This window comes from Passer domesticus, chromosome 1, assembly GCF_036417665.1.
Source record: "Passer domesticus isolate bPasDom1 chromosome 1, bPasDom1.hap1, whole genome shotgun sequence".
NCBI classification, from domain to species: domain Eukaryota; kingdom Metazoa; phylum Chordata; class Aves; order Passeriformes; family Passeridae; genus Passer; species Passer domesticus.
Genome location: NC_087474.1, coordinates 100213128 through 100238294, shown reverse-complemented (window position 1 = coordinate 100238294; position 25167 = coordinate 100213128). Strand labels below are relative to the sequence as shown.

Here is a 25167-nt window from a genome sequence, read left to right as displayed (position 1 = left end):
TCCTAATAATGAATCTATGAATGAACAAGGAGAGGATGTGAAATAAAGGGTTGCAAACCACCATTAATCAGGAATATACAGTGAGATTGAACAAAGAATGAGGAACAGCATCCCACCATAAAAGTAAATGCAGGACAAATTCTGTGCTGTACTTTGATACTGCATGAAAGTAAGGGCTTAGACTATGGAGAAAACCATGTACTGCTACATTTTCTGCATTGTTCAAAGTTTTAAAAGACCATAAACTTGCTTTTAGTCCACTCTAGTATGTAGAATAACTAGGTATAAAGATTCTTTTGCATTAACAAGAAAACAACTTTTGTAGTTTTTTGGGCTGAACTGCATATGTGGTTTTTGGGGGTGGGGAGGTTATTTAATTCTCTGTTAGTTTTAACAGTGTTTTTAGCAATTTTTTTTTAGAAAACTATGTGAGTTTTAGGCTCTGCATGAATTTACAGAAAGCTGGTGTGATTGTTCTGTCACACATTTAGGATGGGGTATAAATGAGCTGCTCTTTCTTAAATTTCAGTGGTTTTTGTTGTGTACATCACTGGCAGAGGCTTATGCTATTTGTGTAAGTCAGTATTGTGCAGTCAATATTTGTGGAACTTTGTAACAGATCTGGTACTACAAATGAAATTACTATTTTAGTGTCAGCATCTAAAATTATAGTATGTTTCCCCCTTCCTCTGATAAAAGGACATGACAGATCTTCAGGTTCCTCTTCCCCCTAAAGCTTGAACTGATACATACTACCCAAAATCATTGACTGATGGTTTTGAATATATGCAGGGATGCAGTCAGCTGAAAATGTAATGTATAGTAAAAGGAGCAAGAGTCTTGGAATAAAATTCCTACAGTGTGACCTGTTCATCAAGGTATAACCTTATTGTACTCTGTTGGGAAAGAATGCATGAATGGAAGGCAGCCTTCAAATCCAAATTTAGGATTCCAAGCCTAATAAATACAAAGCAGAATATGGACATTATAACCCTGAATATTTTCAAGTTTTTAAAAAAATAGAATTCTAGGTATTGGAAGAACAAATGGTGTTTGTGTTAATATGATCATTCTTGCTTGTGGAAAAGGTAATGCACACAACAAATCAGAAGTTCTTGGAACTTTTAAATTATTTGATTGATATGGCAACACACAATCTGACAAGAATGGAGCGGACAAAATATGAAACTTTAATCACCATTCATGTGCACCAGAAGGATATCTTTGATGATTTGGTAAGTTTTGGAAAACCATCAAGGGATTTCTCTATGAAAGGTCTTGCACATATAAAAAAATTATAAGCAAATCTTAGAATCTATTCTCTTTGAGTATCTCTGACATTACTGCTGTGATAGAGTATATCAGATTTAGTTTGATTTAATATAGATGTGATGCAGCAAGAAGGGTGAATTTTTATATAGGTGTGTTCATAGGTTTAGACTTCAGTTTTTTTAAATGGTTGTTTATACTCATCATGCACAAATTCACTGTGAGCAAAAGAGTTTAACTTTTAAAATTAATCTATCCTCTCAATTTGAAGATTTGATGCATTATTTTATTGAAATGTAAATGTAAAAAAGTCCCTTTAGTATTCCTGTCAATCTTGTGATTTCTGATCCAGCCTATGTGTTGATGTGAGGTAATAGTTATTCAAAGATAAAAGCAGTGAATCTTCATATATTTGAAGAGAATAGCAACAATAAATATAACAGATATTTTAGGTTTTTTGATTATTGAGTTGTGTCAGGCTTCTTTTAGATAAGTATGTTGAATAATGAAAGCATACTTATAAAAGTGGAAGTAAAATGACTTCCAAAGGGATTGAATAATGCAAAGGTCAATAATTCAATACTGATTGCTTAATTTGTGAATATATTTTAGGAAGATAAAAATTAAGTGCATGTGTAAAGAAAATAGGAAACAATAAAGAAAAGTACTGGAATCTAGAGAGAAAACTGCTGGCTTCTAAGATAAGCATGGGGTTTTATCCTCTGCCTGTGATTTTAAATTTATCTTCATAATTATTTTTAAATTAATTTAAAGTCATATTATAATAAAATTATGGAAAATTGTTTAAATTTGTAGGTCCTGTATATGAAATAAAAAGTCAGGATCAAGTCCACAACTGGGGAAAGGGTTCTTAAATGGTATATGTAATAATAGCTTTCTCTCTTAAAACATTCTATTCTATTCTATTCTATTCTATTCTATTCTATTCTATTCTATTCTATTCTATTCTATTCTCTGCTAAACACATCCTTTAGTGACTGAGATAAAGGAGAGATTCCAGAACCTCCTCATCACCTTACACTGTATTTGCAAAGCCAATAACCAGGGCAACATTTTCTGTAAGAGGCCAGTGGTTTTGAGATCTAGTGTAAATAATAATAATAATTTATTAATTACCACAAATCTAAATATGCGTGTAGCAAGTTCATGCTGAAAAATACAACCCAAATAAACAAGCACTCAGTCATCTACACAACGTATTCAAATGCTGTGCACAATTTAGTATTTCTGTGGGTAATGGTGCAGTTACCATGCAGGACAACCAGTATTGTTCATTTTTTATGTTTTCCATGACTGTTTTTCAATATCTCTGTAAGGCACAATTCATAACTCTGTGCCCAAATCAGAGGAAAATCAAAGTTGACAGAAGGTTCAGAGCATGTCATAGACAGGTTTGAAAAGATAATTCTGTATGTCTTGACTCCTGACAGATTCTGTGCTCATTCTTCAAGGTCATGAATTTATATTAAGTAGACTTCTTTTTTTTCTGTATGGAATTTAAGATTAATTTTTTACTGATTAATTTCTGTATTAATGATTTTTCTTTTCCATAATAGGTCCGTATGAATGTAAAATCTCCATCTGATTTTGAATGGCAAAAGCAGTCTCGATTTTATTTTCTTGAAGACTTGGATAAATGCATTATCAAAATCACAGATGTAGAGTTCACCTACTGCAATGAATACTTAGGCTGTACAGACAGGCTTGTAATAACTCCCTTAACTGACAGGTATTTATAAAAGGAATGAAGTGCATAGTATAGGAGCTAAGATTTATTAATACTTCCTTTGACTTAGTTCTTTTAATTTTCATGAGTCAGAATTACTTAGGTTGCCCTACAATGCTGCAATATCGCTGGTGAACAGCAGAGGCCAGTGGTTATATATTCAGCTATTGAAAGCAGGTTGAATTTGAATGTTTGCTTGAGCTACATGTGATGTGATGGGTGTTGAAAATCTTACTTGTTCTCAAAATAAATATGCCTGAACACCATACACATCACTAGCCTAAACAGAGTCAATCTAAACACCAATATATTGCTGCTTTCCATAAGAAGGTAGTTGCATGACAATTTGGAATTACAGCAAGTGATTAATTTGAAATCAACCTGTAGGAAAAAGCAGTAACTCAGGACATAGCATTGCATAACTAGTGCCCGTATGGTTTTAGCAAGGCCTATGGAGAATTGCAGGAATACAAATACAGAAAAACTCTGAGGGCAATCACAAGGAGAAGATTTTATGGCTGGAGTGTTAGTTGTACAGCACATTATAAACTTCATTAGATGCCTGTTTTCCTAAAGTGCTTGATTGGTGCTTCAGCTAGGCAAGAGACAGATGTACTTGCTGTGCTAGAGCTTGTTCTTTTATATGTGGATACAAATGACAAAATTATTGTCAAAATTATTACTCAGTCATTTATAGACTTATAGAATGCTTTGGATTGGAAGGGGCTTTAAAGATCATCTAGTTCCAACCCCCTTGCCTTGGACTGGGACATTTTCCACTAGACCAGTTTGCTCAATGCCCCATCTTGAGTTAATGTTGGAATTGTCTTTGCATTATTTGTGCTACTAGATTTTATTTATTAATGAAAACCTCATAATTTTGCCTATTTCTGAACAAAAATTATTCCCTGTGAGCTATTTAAGAGAGCCAAAACTCTGTAGTAGATACCTGGCTTTTAATAAGTAACACACATCTCCCAAATTCTATGTTATGCACGCTACTGTTCCTATGTTAGACAGAAATTTGTTTGCAGCAGTACACATGCAGTTGATTAGTGGCTATGGCAGCACTAACACACTGAAAATATTTTTACCCACCAGGAGAGCCAGTATCAAGAAATGTTGTCATTCAAAATTTTTTCACAGAATTAAAAGGTAGCCAGGGAAGTGGTTATGGCAGCAAGCCTGCCAGAGTTCAAAAGGTGTTTGGATGAGGCTTTCAGGCATGTGGGGTGGTTTTTGGGTTTGTCCCGTGCAGAGCTAGGAACTGGACTGGAACTGGACATGGGATATATGATGATTGTACAAGGTGCTGTGTCACACAAGATTTAAAATTAGCACAGGGTGACATGATTGAAGAAAACAAGCCTTTTAAATGAGTTTAAACTATAATAATAATAACAACAACAGAAAGAACAGGCACATCTCTCTTTGGACAAACCTGGAAAAACCAAACAAAGCTGCAGGGATTGGAGGCTACCCACTGTCACATATTGAAAGAGTATTTGAAGCAGAGATGTTTCCTAATGTTAGCATGGGAAACATGTGCCTAAGCAATGTTGCACAACAACAGATTTTATTCCCCTTGTGGGCTTTTTCCATTTTAATATTTATAATACTGCTGCATGGAATTGTCTGATCTTCTGAAAATTTTCAGGTAATGGTGTCTTTGTTCCATTAATCATCTTGGAGTCAAGTCCTGTTTAGCTAATGATTTCATGTTCAGAGAGCTTCCCTAAACACGTGGTAAATACACACAGCTGGTAGTACATTGCATTAAGATAATGGCACTGAAACTGAATGCTCCTACACATCATATCTGACACAGTCCATGTCATGGCATACACCAAAAATGAAGTGAAAGGACTGCATAGAAGTTGTGCTATGTATTCAGTTTGTCCTTACCTCGTTTTCAGTAGCAGAATTGTTAGGAGTGGTATTTTTTATGTGTTAAATGACAGCCTGTTAATGGTCACTGAGTAATAAGGTGATGAAGCATTCTTACTGCTATTGCATTATAATGAGTGTTTCTTAAGTCATAATAGGTGCTATCATTTGGGATTTTTTCCAGTGTCCATTTTATCTCCCCACATATAGCATAAAGCTGTTGAATTTCACAGTGCTCAAATGTGTTTGCTGTGATTTTGGGGCATTGGAGGTTAGAACAACAGGCTTCCTTACACCCTTCAGTAACCTCCACACTATCTGGGAAGGCTGAGACTTAAACTCGGGGATCTCAACCCAGGATGGAGGCTGAAGCAGAAGATGGTTGTAGGACTCATGTATTCCTCCTTTTTCTCCATTGCCCATTCCAGTCTCTGCTCTCATCCATTGCCCTCCTGGAACTCAAAGACCTCACATGGCTGGCAGCACTGCTATGGTTTGGCATGCTGCTGTGGAAATGTCAAGAGCAGGAGGTGCTTCCAGCCTCTGTGCCTTCCTACTGCCAGATCAGACAGCCCATCATGAGTTGGGGACACAGAGGGAGGGGGAAAAGGCATAAATCCAGTGGCTCTGGGTGCTGCAGAATGAGGCTGCAATGGAGGAAGGGTGTATGATAGTCTGAGAAAATCACAATACTACAGTATTTTGGTGTTCAGCACTTAGAATTGGCCTGTGGATTTCCTGGGCTGTTGCAGTCATGGTTGTGCTGGATGAGTGGTCCGCCTTTTCTGCAGGTGGAGCGAAGCTGGTCCTGGTAACTCAGCTTCACAGCGTGCAAGGGGGTGACTGAGGACTCACCACAGGGAAATACATTTCTGCCCCCTTCCCCAGCTCTGGATAATACTTCTGTTGTGGTTTCACTGATGGACTTCAGGCAATTAATGGTAGGAAGAGATTCACAGATCTGTTTGTTCTGTCTTTAGGTGTTACATCACTCTGGCACAGGCCCTGGGCATGAGTATGGGTGGTGCACCAGCAGGACCTGCTGGGACAGGGAAAACAGAGACAACTAAAGACATGGGCAAATGCTTGGGAAAGTATGTTGTTGTTTTCAATTGTTCAGACCAAATGGACTACAGAGGACTTGGTCGTATCTATAAAGGTAAGAAAATATCTGCTGTATTCTTTTTAGAGTTGTAAGGTTTGCCCCTTCAGTGTAGTGAGTTAGCAATTATTTGGAGAGCATTTTCACCTCTGTTTCCTCTTCTTTCCAGGAACTCATCACCTTTACCTGATATTAGATTTTATTTGATTTTTCCTCTCTTTCTTCCTGCATGTTTTTTTCCAGTACTTTTTTGTTTGAATATTCTTCAGTGGTGTTTCCCATCCATGTCTTCTTTTCATTTTCCCCTTTTAATCCTTTCTACTGTTTGAGGGTTTTTTAATGCCTTTATCCTACCCCTCCAATGTGGAGAGGATTTATATTTATTATTTGCTATTTTTGTGTCGAACAAGACAATCAAATTTGAAGCTTAATGATGTTGTGCAAGGCAGGGAAATATGCAAAATCTTATTTAACTACAGGACTCTTTTGAAACCAGGAAAATGACACAGTGGTCAAACTCTGATAAATCTTCATGATTAGCAAAATTTTGAATTTAGTTTTGCCGACAGTGATCAGTGATTCCAAATGCGTAGATTTCACTATAATGGTCTGTTTTATTGTATATAGCTGCATGTATGTATGGACTGACAGACCACAGAACGCCACTGTTTTCTGTGAGTTGTGGGCTTTTAACTATAACACAATGCATCATAAACAAAATTTTCACTGTTGTGATATGTCCTGAAGGCTAAAGATATAACCTGGGGATAATATTTAGTTTCAATTAAGAAGGCAGTGAAACTGGCTGTGATTTTTTAAGCAGAGGAACGTTTCTGAGCTGGAAATGGAATCACCTATGCATGTGAATACCTTCAGTTAAGGTCACAAGTTTCTCAAAGGACCTCTTGTAACCCCCACAGATTTGGCTCAAGTTTTACTTGCACATCTTTTATCATCTGTGCAGGCCTTTAATGTCACAGGTTTATTTTGCTCATTGTTATTAGACAGAAGAGTCCTGGGGTATCTGAGTATGCTTATAATGCCAAGCACAGTCATCTACTGTACCTGCAATCATCAGTCTGTAAGGGAGATGTCAGCCTTTGTTTCTCCTTGCAGTGGGTTTGTCTTTGATGTCACCAAATTGTTGTTGTCTTCTGCTCTGCTCCTTTTGTTAGAATATTTGTATCTCATTATGTAAGCACCTCTTTTCCTGACTCTGTGGTGATTTCCCTTCTTTGTACTAAACTGTTTGTGACTCGTGTCAGTTCGGACACCTAGCTTTGTATCCTTGCTTTTTTTTCTGTCTTCTTGTCCTGCGCACTTTGGTAACTTATCCTTTCCCATTTCAGATTGAGGCAGAGGTGACCATTGCAGCTTGTTGTTCTTTCTTTTATTAAAACTGGACACATTTTCTGTGCCTAAAAGCACAAGTTGAGTTTTAGGGCTCAGTTTTCTTTTTTCTGTTGTTTTTCTATAAGCTGACCATTTTCCATGCAGTATTGACATCATATGCTTCAGAAGCAAAGTAATACTGGGTAATGTGTCCTTCTCTGGCTGCCTCATTTAATGGCATGCTGATGTTCAATATGAGCTAGGAAAAAATATTTATAGAACTCATCTAATTTCTGCTCAAGTAACCGTGATGCCTGTGACTGCTTACTTCAGTAAATTTGCAAGTGGGATCATAGCTTGCTTCTCTGAGAATTTGCCTTAGAATTAGGTAGTAGATTCAGCAGAATAGAACCTGAATAGGGTGGTATTTTTCAGCATTGATATGGCTGTTGTGTGTCTGGGAGTAAAAGTAAGATTCTATTCTTACACAAGTCATTGATGCTTTCATTCGTGAAGGGACATTTGAAGTCAGTTGTTTTGGACTTTGTGTCACTACTTGGAAGGGTCTGGCTTGCAATCTCCTTTTTTAGGTCTTTAAAATATCTGCAATTTCTTGAAGAGTGGATATACTGAAGTTAGGGAAGGAAATGAGCACCTTTTGATTTAATATAAAGGGCAAAGTGAGTTCAGATAAAGATTCTTTACTGCACATGAGGTCTTCCATGGAAAGAAAAGGATAGTTCTTCTCAGCTGTAAAAGCACTTTCATGCAGACTGATAAGAAATTTCTCATTAACACACTACATATTTCAGTGCTCACAATGGGAAACTTTTCAGAATTCCACGTCTGTGATAGGCTTGGTGCTCCATCACCGGAGTTTCCACATCCAAACTTTTCACTTTATCTAGTGCCGTGGGTCAAGTAATCAGATATTAGCAGGTTTAGCAGTGAGGAGAAAAGAGGCAGGGAGAGGGGATGGTGTCCTGTCTACAGGCATATTTTCAGACTTCTTCTGTAAAGACAAGAAGTTTCATCTTCAGAAAAAAAGAAATAGAAAAAAATAACTAATATGGCACATATTACATAGTATAAAATTATGATTTGAAACTCTTCTGGTTAGGTCAGGGCTGAGGTTTGGTCTTTCTGTTTCTCTGTTTCTATCTGCTTTGTTTTTCTGTGTGACTCAAGAAATTCATAGGCAGATGATCTAGTTGATATGTTCAAGGCCTAGACTTTGATCTTTGATGGTTTTGTTTTTCAAATTTGAACCAAAATGTGATTCAGATACAACTTGTCACCTGAACTGGACCAGAGGTAACCTGAGAAAGTACCAGGGATGCAAATGGGTAGATGAATTTTCAAGTTTTCCCATATATCAAATTCAGTGTTGAAATTGCCCATGAATAGCAAACCAGGAATACTTGATCACGTTCCTGAAAAGTGTTGGTGGATACCCTTCAGAAAACTTTTTGTCTGTGGCTGCCTGTGGATGGGTATAAAATTGTGTTCACTTTGGTTCTGTTTTCTATAGCTAGTCAAGCAATTCAGTCTTACCTGAAGTAACTTTTTGTAATTTGGTGTTTAATGCAATATTTAACATAAGATTTTGTATTTATCTTAATTCAGAAGGTGAATACACAAGTCTGGCATTCTGTAAATTCTTTCAGGACCAATGATTACGCTTTAGTTTGCTGCTTCTGGTTGCATTTTGGCTAGACAGAGCTTTGTTTCAGTGACCTTTCCATTGAATTATATTACTATAGCTCTACTCCTGTGTAAAATCTGGGAAAAAAAATGTGGAAAAATGCATGGAAGGACATATGGCTCTGCATTGCAGATATGCATTTTATAGTCTGGGGATAATAGCTATTCTGTGAGATTCTTTCGTCATTTGAGACCAGGTTTGTAGGATGTCTGTACTGATTGGGGAAGGGGCATTGCCATATTTTTTTAGATATAATCAAAGATCTCTTTAGTCCTGTCATTTATTTTCTGCTTTTACTCCATTTCTGTATTTGATAACCATCATATGTTCAGCATGGGGACAGAATTTAATTCATAATATGGGAAAATTACATTTTCTCTGAGCTGTTTTGCAGCTGAGAGATTGCTTGCTGTGCCTTTGCTTGTCTGTGTTTTTAGCATAGATGTGTAATTTCTTTCCTTTTTCAATACCACCAGGATGAAATAATTTTGCAGGAACTGAATTTATTCAAAGCTGTGGGATATTGGCTTTGTCTGAGAATGAGGTTTCCTAACTCCATGCAGCAGGTGGCATTACAGAACAAGTGAATTTTTTTTTCCTTTCCCAAAGAAAAAACTATTTGGTCAGAACTGAACCTCACCATTCTATAGAGAAATTACTTTCAAAACCCTTTAAGATACAGACAGTAAGTTTAAGAGACAATATTATACAGAACTAAGTTTCTTAGTTAAAAACTATACAGCTTTAGAGATTTTCCTTGTTGCATCCCAAAGCATAGCTGTTTATGTTTAATAAACCAAGCAGAAAAACCCCATTTTTAAGGATTTCTTTTTAGGATGGATCCTAGGATTTATATAACACATGTTACAAAAGGGGACAAATGAATGGAAAAATCTCTGCAATAAGTTTTTTTAATCAGGGAGCATCAAAATGGAGCTGCTCCATGCGGGAAGATGAGCCAGGAGCCCTGGGTGGTCAGCACAGAGGCAGGGGCAGGGACTTCACTCAGCAGGGCACAGTCCCACAGTGCCTGAGCAGGCCAGGCTGTTGGCAGCTTGTTCCCATCAGCAGTCCGGTGACATCAGATAATGTGAAATGACCAGCTGGATACAGGATTCATCTAGGAAGTTTAGTCAGAACCAGCAGGAGGCAGGACTGGGGGTAACACTGTGGAGCTGTGGGCTCCTCCAGAATATTCATTCAGCAATTCAAGATAAGAGGAGATGGGACTGTGCACAGCCCTGCACACAGTACAGTTCTGACCTGCCTGAGCTACAAGGGAACTCCTGGACTGGAAGACAGAGTTTGGATAGAAGCCTCAGGAAGGGCTGTTGAGGGCATCCAGGGCCCAGATATTCCTCACAAAAGGAGAGGAACATCAGTTAAAGGACTTGGTGCCACAACAATGAAGTCAAGGAACATTCTTTATTTGTTTTCAAAGACAGTAGGATTGAGTATTTAATGCTTTAAATTTGGTAACTTTTGATAGAATTACTTCAATCTTTGTATCATTATGGCATTGTGGTATTTGTATATATTCCACTTGCTTTTAACTTTTTAAAGTAAGTCCACGTAGCTTTTCATTCTTTTCAGATTCTTTTCCTTATAATATCATAGAAATTAATTAGAAGCAGTTAAGGGAAAGGTTACATATGGAATTGAAATAATTTTCCATGGGAGATCTGCAGTGAATCAGATCTGACTGAATCAACTCTTAAGAAGCCAATTTTCGTTGTACTATCACTGATTTTGACCTGGTTTGACTACTCTAGTTCTTTTTTTCCAAAATTACATGGGTAAAAAAGACCAATTGATGCAACATTATTAAAAGAATTGGTTAATGGGCATGAAAATTACATAAAAAAATGAATGTCAGAAAAGAAACATAAAAGTGGCATTAAGGGCATTTGGAGGAATATCTTAAAGAGCAAGAGAAGATCAGACAAGGAAAAGCAGACGGAAGGGAAGTAGCATATTATGAGAAGAACAGGCTGAGCAAAGGCAAGAGAAGGAAAAAAAATAAAAAGAAAACAAGAAAAAATGAAAGACTATGTCTTCATAGTATTGTTGTTGATTTTTGAATAATTTCTCTTGAACTATCTTAAGTTCCTAAGGAATTAACTTTACACAAAAACCACCCATAGATTTATTTTACCAGTGCTATAGGAATTGCCATATAAAGCATGGGGATTCAGGGGAGCTCTGGGCATTGTTATTCAACATTGCAAACACAGATGCCTTTTCTTGGACGTGTGCTCTATTTCTACATTTAGTGCTGCCTTCAAACTGCTTAAGCCAAGCTGAGCTCCACCACTCAGTGGAGTGAATTAAACTCCAGTTCTGAACATTTCTAGGTGTGGACCCAGGCAATCTGAAGTACTAGTCCTGTGTGGTCTTTGGGAAGGAAGGGATGGCATCCATGAAGCTCCTGTATAGACTTACTAGCCTTTGTCTCTTGTGAAAGGGGTGTAGAAGAGCAGGGGATTATGTAGCTTTCCCTCTACTGCTCTGGAAGGCTGCCACTGTAGACTCTCCTATTTCAATCCTGTTGGCATGGTACAGAAGAAGGAGTACTTGACTTTCCTAAAAACCATTAATTTTGTTATGTTTATGGGTACTACTGTCTGTCTAGAACTCCATGGCCTGTTCCAAGTAACAATTCTAATTTAATTCTGTAACATCAGATTCTTTCCTCTCTCTTGAACAGTAGGATGCTAATCTCCAGTAATTTTTTACCTATGAATTAATTGTTATAAAATGCTACAATTCTTCTGTCAGAAATGTAATGATCTCTATTTGGTTTTGTGCTTTTCATTTAGGTAGGTGTTTCTCAAGCTCATCTTTGACTACTTCATCCGCTGTATAGATGAGTTTCCATACTATATTTATGCTACTATAGTACTAGTTACCATGATAGTAGTTTCCATGCACATTTATGCTGCTATATAATACTATATACAGTATTAATTAATACTTCCTTCCTAATGGTTGCTGTAGAAGTCCAGGATTCTTTGTAAAGAAGTTTATGTATCTTTCATTCAAGGGGTGATACTTTTTCTGAGTGTCATTAATGCACAGCGCAACTTATTTTGAGTTTTTACTTCTCATTTTTTTCAGTGTTCAGGTTCTCTTCTCATGTTACACTAAGTTGTATAGAACATGTTCTATTTTGTGTATAAATTACCCTTGTTTGATCTGCTGTTTTAACAGAATATTTCTCTTTTTGCTTTTCTTAGGTTTAGCTCAGTCAGGTGCGTGGGGTTGCTTTGATGAATTTAACCGCATTGAACTTCCAGTTTTATCAGTGGCGGCTCAGCAGATATATATTGTACTTCAGTGTAAGAAAAAAAAGAAACTGAAATTCACTTTCACTGATGGTGATGTCGTTGAGATGGACAGAGAATTTGGTATATTTCTGACTATGGTATGTCTGTAAATACATGTAAATGGCATCATTGTGAAAAATCTTTTCTGTTCCATTTCCTATTGAAATTTCCCTGTTGAAACATTGGAACTGTTAGAAAATAATTAGTGAAACTTGAACAATAATTTGGTAAAATAATTATGATATAATTTTCTCTTGTCCATATTTTTAACTGGATCTTAGGACTTGAGGTATGCATTTATCATTAACTATGTATTTTAAGGACTTTTTTAGTTGAATATTTGACAGACTGAGATTAAATTTAACCCCCTCATATTTTTTTAGTCAAAGTCTGTCAAAATAAAACAGAATTGACCACTGCAAGGACTACTGCAGCTGGTCTGGTCAGTATTTTACCACCCGGGAAGAAGTTTTGACCTCAGTCCTAGAAGACGGCATGAGGGAAGCCACCCACACTCTGGTTCACTGGCTTCCTGAAGATTTATCTTTGGTGCCTGTGGACTGCTTCTAGCAGTGCAGGAGCAAAGCAGCAGGAAAGTATAAGAATGCCTTAAAATCATCTTTGTATCTCTCCCTCCGTAGCTACATACATACCCACTCAAAATGGAAGCCTTTGTCTTTATTTTAGGGAGTTCTACCTTTAAAATGTGTTAGTGTTATCACAGTAATTTGAAAAAGAGGGCAAATAAATGCCATACAAAGGCCAGGGGGAAGACAGTTTGGAAAGAGCTGAAAAAGATGAAAGAAATTATCACTGCACAGCTAGTGACTATAGTTGTCACAACTGAGCCATGCAGTACTCATATGAATGACTTAGACACCTTCAGAGAAAGGTCAGATCCATTAGTTTAAATTATCCTCGGTAATGGCTTGCACTGCTTGAGTGGCTTTGCGCTGAAATGGTCTGGGAATGCTCACAGGGGACAGTAACCTCCAGCACTGGAACACTGTCATGACTCTGAGGAAGTAACCATTTAAAAGAGCTGCAGCAAGATCTGTAAGTGGCTGCCTGTCTATATCTTTTGGTCTTGGACATCTCCAAATAACCTGTGATACCCCCTACCCCAACTGCAGTACTGAGGCAACTGTGCACTGACGTGTCATTGTGACAAGCTCAAATTATCCTTCGAAATATTGCATGTGCTCCTGTATTTGCTGAATGGTGAACAGGAAAGATAAAACTTCCTACCTTGCACCATTATATATTGTTTGGGTTTATAAATTGCATTTTCAGAACCCTGGCTATGCAGGAAGACAGGAACTTCCCGAAAATCTGAAGATTCAGTTTCGCACGGTTGCCATGATGGTGCCTGACCGTAGCATTATTATGCGAGTCAAGCTGGCAAGTGCTGGTTTCCGAGACAACCAAATCCTCAGTCAAAAATTCTATACACTCTACAAACTCTGTGAAGAGCAGTTATCTAAACAGGTAAAATAAATATTTGTCCAACTGTAAGCTGTCACTGGAAGGATATGGAGATAATATACGTTCATAGAATATGTAATTATTTTTACACTCATGAGCCTATACATTTTTAAGGGTTTTCAGTTTCAAGTTCCAGAAACAGTGTCTGAAATGATCATGTTGTTTTTATTTTTCACAGTAAATTGAGTAGTATGGGAAGTTTGATTTGTGATTCTTAAACAGAGTGCAGTTACTGGAGAAGTTATGAGGAACGGTGTATATTGCTGTGCTGAACTTGCAGAGGGCACATTTTTCAATGTCTTCACTTATGAAGGCCAGGTTTATATCAGAGGCAGTGTAAGAATTGTAAATAACTACAGAGTACCTACAAGGCTCTGTCTTGCTGAGTGCTGCTAGAAAGAGAATACTGCTGTTCCATTTGGGATGGGGTGTTTAAAAGTAGAAGAAAATTTGGTTCTTTCCTTTTGAATGCCCTGTACTGACTTTTGAATGCCCTGTCCGCTGGAGAGTCTCAATGAGAAATTGTATGAACAGTAGATGAATTGTGGCTCAAATGCCTGCTTTGGTTGGATAGTGATGCTAATCACTGTGCTAATTGACTATACTGTACTTCTATATACTACTATACTATAATATACTATTACATTAGACTACTATAATTTTAGTTCTATACCACATATTTATTAGTGCCTGGCCCTTGTAAAACTAAGTTTTCATATTGCCTCAGTTTGTGTGGTCATTTTTTGTTCAGGACATGATTCTTTCCTTCAATGTGAAAAAGGCATGTAAGCAGGCATCAGAAATTTGACCTTCTACCTCTGCAGAAGTGCTTTGCTTGTTTTGTGTTGTCACAGATGCTGGAACTGGTTCACCCTTGGACAGTGTACTTGAAAGTGCACACACCCACACAAAACCTAACTGTACAACATTTATTTTAACTATCTTAAGGGTGTACAATATTTTATACACTATCATTACTGCATCTGCACAGAGAGTGCAGAGTTTCTCTGTGCAGTTTGGTAATTTCTCCAGCAGAAATGGCCCTCTGGAACCTCAGAGATAAGGAGATTCTCCATTTATCTTGTTAATCAACATACTGAAGCATATACGTAAGTCTTATCAGTTGGCATAGAGATCATAGGAACAACCTGGAGGACTCTGTGGAACTGTCTGAGATTCCCACTGGGAAAACTCCTGTGCCAGTTATTCAAATGCTTTGTTGTGAAGGCAGCTCAATCACCTTGTCTCAGATCAGTCCTTTGCCTCATATATGCTAATGCTAGCAAGGGAGGTCCTTGATATTTATGAAAATTAATGACCAAGTGTTCTGGGTGTGCACATAGGCCCAGCTCTTACACTTGGCTACATCACAATTTTACCTCTGTATCTTATGCTTATATCTTCTTATAGCTTAAATTCCATAGTTCTTGATAAGTAAGCCATGATGTGTCTGGGGAATAGTCTTCCGTGCATATTTATAATTTCTTCAGGATCACCTAACATTTCTACATTATCCATCAGAGAAGCCTGGTATAATGATCTTTCTTCTAACCATTTACATCATGTATCATATCAAGGATCATCATACTTGGTAGCATGAGCCAGGAAGCATGGCTTTCTGAAAGCCCATAGTATATACTAGTTTGTCTTGCCTGTGCCTGTGAGCAGCCCTTTGGACAGTCCTGCTCTTGTCTAAATCCATTCTATTCAGTCATTAAATTAGAGAAAAATTGATCTTTTTCTCTGGGACTTCTGCAGGTGAACAGGTGCTGTACCTCTTCTTGAAGTGAGATCTGCTAGAGCAGGTGGCTCAGCACCTTGTCTAGATGAGCTCTGAATATCTCCAAGGATAAACAAACACTTCACAGCCTCTTTGGTCAAGCTGTTGAAATGTCTGACCACCTTGTCTAGTTAACATTTTGTGTGTGAGTATGTTATCAGAGAGACTGTTGAAACCTCCTGGAATGGCTCTGCCCTGCTGTGTTGCCCTTCCAGCAGATATTGAGGTGTGTCAAGCCCCAGTGAGGATCAGGGCTTGCAAAGAACAGGCTCATTCCAGTTGTTGAAAGAAAGATTCATCAGCTTCTTCCTTATCAGGATGTTTGCAGCAGACATCAGATGTTGTTGAGCTACAGTGTTGTTGAGGCCTCTAATTCTAACACAAATTCTCTCAACTGGTTCATTAGCCATCCTAAGGGAAAGTGTTCCCACTCTTTCACTTTAAAGGGCAATTTCCCATCTCTCCATCCTGTCTTGTCCTTCCTAAAGAATCTGTATTCATCCATTGTACCTATGCCCCCATATTTCCTAGTTTGACTGTACACTGTTTGCTCTGCACACAGAGCTGTAATTTTTACATTTTGTTGTCATGTTGCGTGCCTTGGCAAACAGACACTTCAAATTAGCACCTCCTTCTACTGTGAGACTCCTGTCACGAAACTGTTGTCTTCACCTGTCCTTATCCATACACATGCACTTGAGAAGGGTCACTTTCCACACTGTTCCACCATCCTTGATGTTATAGGTAAAAATCGATCCAGCCAATTTAATAAAACTAAAAATGGAATTTATTCACGACTGATATACATTCCTGACAGCCAGCAAACAAGGACAGCACCAACCCCGGGATCGAAACTGGGTGAACTCAGATCCGGCCTCTATCGTATCGAATCCCCCTCTGTTCACAAATGCCGCTTGGCAGAGTCCATTCTTATACTCTTTTTCTTGCCCGTGGTGGAGTCCCTTTGTCTTTCCTCAGGGTTCTTCATATTCATGTTGCCTCTATTCTCAGTCCTGTGCTGGACAAAACCTCGTCTGGGAACTGATGCGTATCCTTTCCTTGGTTCCCGGAATCCTGCATTCAGATGTATGTCCCTGATGGTCTCATCCCTCTGAGATGAACATCTCTGTGGGCCATCATTGCTGGGTGTTCTCTTGTTCATAGCAGTGAGAACGCCCATGTCCTGTGCAGGCTAGGTCCACTTCATACGTTAATGACACACCTCCTCCTCGACTGCCAGCTGCGGTTTTCGCCACCCTGTGAAGCAATCCCCTTTTCCCTTGCTAGTGTGATTTCAAGGTTTTATATTTTATTTAAATATATATATATATTCTATCAGCACGACTTACCATAATATACATAACACTTGACATCTCTATTGTCCACCACAGCCTGGATCTTCTGCTTCTCACTTGGGTCCACCACTTCCTTCCTTGAATGTGTGTTGATATTGTAGTAGTAATGAAATAATTTGAAACACTTGCTGAAGTTCCTTGTGAAGTTTGTTGTAGGTTGGGGAATACATCTAATGTGATATGTGATTATATATAGAGAGATCTAATGAGTTCATCAGATTAGATATGGGAGTCTCATGAACTGAACATATTTCTAAGAGTATAGTGGGACATAAATTGTTTCTGTGTAGTCAGAAAACTAAAATTATAAAGTACAGACAGTCTTTCTTAGAGGCATATTCAATTAGACATTAGAAATAAATTCTTGATTGTAAAGGTTAGTAAGACACTGGAACAGGTTGCTTGGAGAGTTTCTGGACTCCCCATCTCCGGAAGTGTTCTAGGCCAGGTTGGATGGGATTCTGAGTAACCTAGTGGATGGTGTCCCTACCCATGGCAGGGGGGTTGGAACTAGATAATCTTTAGGGTCACTTCCAGCTCAAACCATTCTGTGACCCTATAATTTGTATGAATCTTTCTTTCCTGGTGGAACTTATTTATTCAAATTTTTAATGGTTAATTTGAAATTTCAAGTTAAATAGTACTGGATTTTCCAGGCAGTTGGCTGGAAAGATCAGGGTCACATAAAGAACAAGTGCAATAGGAAATGGCAGAACATTGCTTGTTTTCAGCAAATGCAGTATATCAACAGAAGTAAATAATGCAAACAAGCATTCACCAGCTGAACTTACCCCACAGAAAATCTAAAAGTCTAAACACATGAAGTCCTCCAGACATTTTACACACACAAATGCAGACTCTGTAGAAAGAGCAACTCTGACTCACAAGTAGTCAAAGGCACCTTGACTGACTGTCATCTCCTTCAGTAAAGAAAAACAATAAACAGTAAAGTAAAAGAATAGTCCTTAGCAATGTAGGAAGCCCAAGGTGTACACAAGCCTGTGAAAGAATTATTCTGACAGAGCTCCAAAGGTGAATTTCTTCGCTTTGTTATGGGACTTCTTCCCTAGAACCTCCTTCCACAAAGCCTCATACAGCTTAAGGAAAAACAGAAACTGAAAAAAAAAAACCTAAGAAAGCTTGAAAGCAAATGAGGTGATAATCCCTTTTTGAGAATCATCTCTTTAAGATGCTTTCATATGGAGCAAACCACTGATATCCCTTTTTTCTTCTCTACATGGAGCAAAACTCTGCTTCTAGTAAAGAGACTTTTTGTATTTGATATTTTTAATTCTTTATTTCAAGAGCATCAGCTATACCACTGCAGTCCATTTTGCTCAGGCACAAAGTTTAAAGATTGCTGTTAAAAGATGCAGCAAAGAAATAACTCATAATCCACATTTGCCAATAAATCCTAGCTCTTCTGTGCTGTTCCCAAAAAACAAAGAACTTTTAAAACTAGAAACCAGATTAAGGTAAATAAAGGATGGTCACCTTGAACCACCCATCATGTAGGCTAGTTGGAATGCATCAGAAGTTCTGTCTTTAAAAGTCATTTAAGCTTATTTTAAATTTTTTGGTAGGTATGAAAATATTTATTCAAATTTAACAAAGTCATCACTTCTATAGAATCACAGACTTGTGTAAGTTGGAAGGGACCTCTAGAGGTCACCTTGTCCAGCTTCATGCTTACCACATTACAGCAGGTTGCTAAGGCCTTTTTTGAGTTTTGAGTATCCAAGTATCTCTAAAGATGGAGATATTCAGACTGTCTGGGTACCTTTTCTGTTTGGCCACTCTTATTGTGAAGAATCTTTTCATTATGCAAACTGTTTTGATTTCCCCTATTGAAGATTTTGACATTGCCTCCTTTCCTCTCACATAGTCATCACTTGCTGAACTCCTTCCAATATGTCATTGATGGTCATCTAGCATGGAGAAAAAGAAATATATCAGTCCTTGTCATGATTCTGGGAATTTCACTAGGACATGCCATTTACTAAATGATGATGAAGTCAGGTGATGTCTGAGTTCATCAATATCACACTATGTTGTTGATCTTTTTGTGTAAATGTTTCCATCTGCAAATAAGATTTCCTGGCAGTGTGTGGCTGCATATTCATACCTAAAAATTTCAACTGGTAACAATTTGGCACCTGATTGAATAATAGAAAATGAGGCAGAGCAGAGCCTTGAGGAGTCATCCATCCACCTTTCTGGAGGAAAAATAATTCTTGATTAAATAATTTGCTATTAATGTTTGTCAATGTTCTTAACGTTTTCTATTGATGGATAGGTTGCAGTTTCCCAGGCAATCAATGTGATTCAAAGTTTCATTTTTGTTATGGCCACAGTTTTCTCTAAAAGTTAACTTTAATCCCCCTTGCTGTAGTTAAGCGAATTACTTTATTTCCTTTCTATTTGTCCTGTCTTCCTCTTTGCTGGTATCTTTTGCATGTTGAAGACTTTTATCATCACTCATCCTACATATTCACTCTTCCTACTTTTACAGTAGATTTTGTAATACTTTTCCCTGAAACAATATGTTTTCTAGTCAACTGATCACTTGGTTTTTTCCTTTTCAAATTTCTCTTCTGTAGGGCTCATCTCCAAATGTGGAATCCAGCTTGTGGTCACCGTGTAGAAATGTGAACTACAATGGAAATATATTTTCAATTGTCCTTAAAAGAACGTTTATATTTTTATTGCACACTAAAACTGCAGATAGTCATTGGGAAGCCTGTGACATCAATCCAATGTCAGATATTTTTTTGCAAAGCTTTGTGCACCTGATTTATTTCTAAACTCAGTGAAGAAGAGTTGTTACTCTTTATTGGTGCAATTGGTTATTACAATATTTACTATTTTGTGCTTGCCTTTATTTAATTGCATCATACATAGATAAGGTATTGAATTTCCCTTGGTAATTTTGAACTCTAGTTGTGATCTAGTTCACCAATTTGGTATCATCTGCAAACCAAATCAATAAGTTCTTTTTTTTTCCGAAAATTCTGGGATTTACACAGTGTATTTTTCCAATTTGTCAGCCTAGGAAATAAGGGTGAGCTCTGTATCACCAGAAAGTACACTTTCTAGTATGGACATACAACACTAGAAAATATCTCCAGGATTTGATAACAACAACACTGGAAAACTATTTGAAAAGATGAAGAGCTGTGAATTTCATATTATTGAGAAGTTCTATTATATTCATTTATTTAGTGAATTTAATTTTCAGTCCTCTCTTCTTTTTTGTTTTGATCTGTTTGGTATTTATAGTTCCAATTTTGTTTGTGCTTTATTTCAAGGTTCACTATGACTTTGGTCTTAGAAATATCCTGTCTGTTTTAAGAACACTTGGCGCAGTGAAAAGGTCTAATCCCCAAGAGCCAGAGAAAACTGTTGTGATGAGAGTTCTGCGGGACATGAACCTCTCCAAACTGGTACTGTAACACTGATGACTTTGCCCAATAGAGTATTTTTTTTTGCATTTTAAGGGTCTTTATTATGCACTTTGAAAAGCTATTTTTCTTCACCAGTTGGATACATTATTTTGCAGTTTTTAATATGATTTATAAGTGAGTTGAGAATCAGAATGCAGTTACTGTGTGAGCACAATTTGTCTTTTAAAGAGAGGAAAACACATCATAAGCTTAAACTGAAAAAATCTTTGGAAATACCATGAGATCCTAGGGGATCTACCTGGTCCTCTAATTGCCTCTTGTTTTTAATTCTATTTACCCTAAGGAGAGAAAGGAAGAATACATTGTATTAACTCTTAATAATGTCACCAAAAATCATTCTTAATCCAGAATTTCAATTTATACATTTCTTGGGAGTCTGTTACCTTTTCTGAACATCATAGGAATTGCATTAAGTGAGGTAATTGGAAGCAGCTAATACCTACTGGTGTAGTGTAACATCTTGCGATAATACTATTTAAAATATTCATCTTTCTTCTTATTGCTGTAATTAAAAGGTTATAGCATGTCTAGACTCTGTGTATTTACCTTGGGAGCCACTTTTGTGATGGAACCAATGACTCTGTTTCTGATGATAATCTCTTTAGAGTGTTGGTACACACATTCAAACCTATAGTAACGCTTCAGTGATTTACAGAAGGAAAAATCATAAAAATTCTAAGGCAAAATATGATTGGAATAAATCTTGCTGGCTTATGTAACAAATGAAGAAATATATGTGTGTGTATACATTGAAGAAAACGATATTAAGTTCTTGAAATTTTTATCAGCCTAAAGGATTTAATTTAGAAATTACTACTTGTGATTTCATTGTATGAAACTTGCTTCATAAAACTGATGGATAATTATAATATTTGCTTTGGAAGAGATAAGATTTTTTACTGCCATCTTTTAAGTAGCTTATCTTGAAGATTGTTTACAACTATAATAATAATTTCAATAAATAAATAATGTGTTTCCCCCTACTTTATCCTTGACAGGTGGATGAAGATGAACCTTTATTTATGAGTCTCATTAATGACCTATTCCCTGGAATTACTCTGGATAAATCTGGGTATCCTGAGCTACAGTCAGCTATCCAAAAACAGACAGAGGAAGCAGGGCTTATTAATCATCCACCATGGATACTTAAACTTATTCAGCTGTATGAAACTCAACGAGTCCGACATGGTTAGCATGCTAGATGAGGCTTTGAGACTGCATTGTAGTTGAGACTACATTCATTATATTATCTGCCACTAGAATGCAGATTAATTTCATTTAAAATATTTTAAAAAATTTAACAGATGTAATTTTTAAAGCCTATGTGGGTATTTTGCTTAGGAAGCTGTTATGACCTTTATTTTAGTGTGCAATCCTTTGTTATATTACATTTTTATGGGGAGTATGAGTGTGGCCTTTTGTGATTGAAGTTTCTATAGAACAAGTTAAAATATATTCATTCAAATCCAGAAACAGCAATTTTGTTCAGTGTTCTGAAAACCATTCAGAGTTCAGTCATGAAGCTTGAGTTTAATGTTACTGTGAGATTATAATGTTGAGAAGACTACCAAAAGTAATTTTTCAGACCTTTATTTTGATAGATTCTACCATGCATATGATGTAATTCCAAGTGTTTTCTTTGTGATCGATTCTTGCCATTTAAACTGAGAAGAAATAAGCTTTCCTCCTGCAGGATAAGGGGAGTTAGACAAGATGGACTCCAGATGTCCCTTCCAATTTCAACCATTATTTGATTCTATGAAAATTCATTTTTACAGTGCAGAAAATGCCATTGAGTAAAGTTTATCCTGTCCTAGGAAGGGTATCATAGACAGCAGTAAATCCAGGTTTACAATTCATAGCTCAGTGAAAAAAAAATACCCCTACTTTAAAATATTCCCCATACCCTTAACGTCTAGCTAATGATTTTTAGTATAATAAGGGGGAAATATTAAGGAAATGTAACTAAAGAGCAAAGATTTATAATGATATCATCCTTCTTATTCTCCCTTTTCTTGTCATAATAATAGTGAGCTTAAACTAATGAAATAAATGAAAGGAAATACTCATTCACATACCACAGTCTGAGCCCTTAATGTCTCAAACTTTTAATTCAGATTATTGGTTAGACTGAAGAACTGGTTAGTGCTGTGCAGACTTACTAGTTTACATCCAGGTTTCTGGATGCAGTATTCCATAACAGCTATTTCTATACAGGAACTATGGAAGTTTTAATGCTATTAGTTATGAATAAATGTGTCTCTTTTTAAAAGAAGCTGGTTGATCTCTGAGACTCTAAAGCTCCAATATTCCTCAAAAATCTTCAGGATCCACCATGACGTTTAGATGTCTCTTCTCTCCACACATCCCTACTATTCCCAGATCATGCAGCTCCACATTCTTATCTGAACAGTTGGGTGCTCAAACCAGAAGTTTTTTGACTTTATAAAACAAAAGTTACGGCACTGAAGGAAAAAATATTATGTTTTCCTGACTTCCCCTTGTCCTACTCATGAACTTGAATTCATGGAGAGGTCACAATAGAATTGAAAATTTAAAACACACACACACACACACACACACACACACACACACACACACACACACACACACAGAGAGAGAGAGAGATTCAGTGCATGGATCCTGAAATCTGTTTGGCATAAAAATTTTGGTTGAAATGTCACTGAAACCAGCAAAAAAGCCATTTGGCTAACATTGAAGAGTTTGTATTAGATTTCCCCATATGTAACATATGGCATGAGTAGTGATTTTCTGAGTCCTCAGCTTGTTTCAGGGAACATCCACCTCCCTCTAGTTTCGGAGGAAACGTCACACAATTTGCATGACACTGGATTAGATTTTTTATTTGGGTTTGTGACTGTACTATACTTTTGTTGAAGAAGTTTTCAAAGCCAACTAAGGAATGTGATGTCCAGCTGCCTTTAGGGCTAATAGGTGTTATCTAGGTCCTTTAAATGACTTTGGAAGTATCAATTTGAATGTCCCATCTGATTTTGGACAGATTCTGGGCCTCTTGAATGAAAACATAACTAAAGTAGATCAACAGTAGGCTCAATTTATTGTTGAAGACACAATTTATTTCTCTTAGATAACATGTATACACTGACGAATTAAGTGTGGTTGCTCTTAATAGTTTTTATGAAGGAAAGATCTATTAAATCCCATCATGGGTGGATGCAGGTACATATTTTTGATACTTTTGCATCAGAAAGATGCACTTGATTTTGTATGTCGCTGAGGATACTTATTCTCATTAAATACATTTAGAAATGTCTGGATTTTTTTGCCATCATTCATGTCAATATCATTGCATGAGAACATCAAAAGGCGGTTGTGTTATCCCATTAGAAAAAAGAAAATAATTGCCTGAGGGAGGATACAGACCCACATAGGCTTGCCTATCATAATAGAGAGACATTTATAGAGGCCTTTAAATAATAGTTTCAAATTCTGTTTCAATCAACATTAAGTGGAGTGAGAAACATCCTTTTGTATTGGCTTTTGATAAAAATAAAACAAGGATCGTTGATGCAATGAACCATTAAATGGTAGCAGGACACATTGACATTTCATTTTAAACCATGTTTATATTATTTTAAGGTATGATGACTCTAGGTCCAACTGGGGCAGGAAAGACAAAATGCATTCATATTTTGATGAAAGCAATGACAGATTGTGGTGCTCCTCATAAAGAGATGAGAATGAACCCAAAGGCAATCACAGCTTCCCAGATGTTCGGTACCCTTGATGTTGCTACAAATGACTGGACAGATGGTATTTTCTCTACATTATGGAGAAAAACTTTAAAGGCAAAGAAGGTAATGGATATTGTATCATGACAGACATTTAATACTGTTTCTGTAAGTTGTCATTACCTGTCATTTATCTGAAAGTTTTTCCATTTTAAAATCCAATGGGAATATGCCGTGTTAATTTTACTTTGTGTCTGATGAGCTCAATGTGCACAAGAGTCAGAATTAGATACATATCCCAGATCGCACTAGGATTCCCAAGCATTTGAGGTTCCAAAATTAATTTAGAAAATATTTTAAGTGCTTTGGTTCCTTCTGTAAGCAGTCCAAACACAAAAAGCAAGGTATGTTCATGTTTTGATGTGAGGACAGTAAAGTCAATTTTCTGCTGTCTGCTTTCAAGTCATTGCCACTTTATTTCACTAGTTATATCAGAATGTAAGGCTTAGGTAAGAAACAGATGTAGGCATTTCTCCAAACCTGCCAATCATGTTTCATGAAATCACAATTACATCTACTGAACAGCCCCCCAGTTCTGGCTTGGCAAATGGGACACCTTACATGAAATATTTGGGTAACATCCCACAAGGACTGACTTTGTGCCTGTGTCTATGACTGCATTTAATGGGAAATGTTTTCATTGATCTTGATAGATGCTGGGTTGGCTGATGTACTTTTGTAGAAGAAAGACACAACTTTCTACTCAGTACAGCACAAATTAATTTTTGTTGCTGTTTCTTAATATCCTTTTTAGTATGATGCAAGATAACAAAAGAAGAATTAAAATCACTGAGAAAATTACAAAAAATTGCATTTTTATATTTTTTTTTGCTGAGCACCAAATGTCACAATTAGCATTATTTATATCTAAGAGTTAATTTTCTGATATTACATAAATGTGTATTTTTGGTCAGTGTAGGTAGAGTTGAAAGTGTGTATCTC

General features: G+C 36.9%; 1 protein-coding gene across 15 annotated transcripts in view; it reads left to right on the top strand.

The window, feature by feature from the left end:
- The window catches only part of LOC135306700 (dynein axonemal heavy chain 5-like), a 149622-nt gene that overhangs the window by 43843 nt on the left and 80612 nt on the right, over window positions 1–25167 (top strand). For all 15 annotated transcript variants that reach the window (XR_010367487.1, XR_010367486.1, XR_010367490.1 and 12 more), the window contains 8 exons: window positions 1089–1235; window positions 2847–3019; window positions 5884–6062; window positions 12279–12466; window positions 13662–13856; window positions 20297–20431; window positions 21451–21640; window positions 24074–24291. Coding sequence is in view for 9 of the 15 variants with exons in the window: in XM_064431079.1 (XP_064287149.1) it covers window positions 1089–1235; window positions 2847–3019; window positions 5884–6062; window positions 12279–12466; window positions 13662–13856; window positions 20297–20431; window positions 21451–21640; window positions 24074–24291 (1425 nt within the window). In the remaining 6 variants the exon portion in view is untranslated. The remainder of the gene's footprint in view (window positions 1–1088; window positions 1236–2846; window positions 3020–5883; window positions 6063–12278; window positions 12467–13661; window positions 13857–20296; window positions 20432–21450; window positions 21641–24073; window positions 24292–25167) is intronic.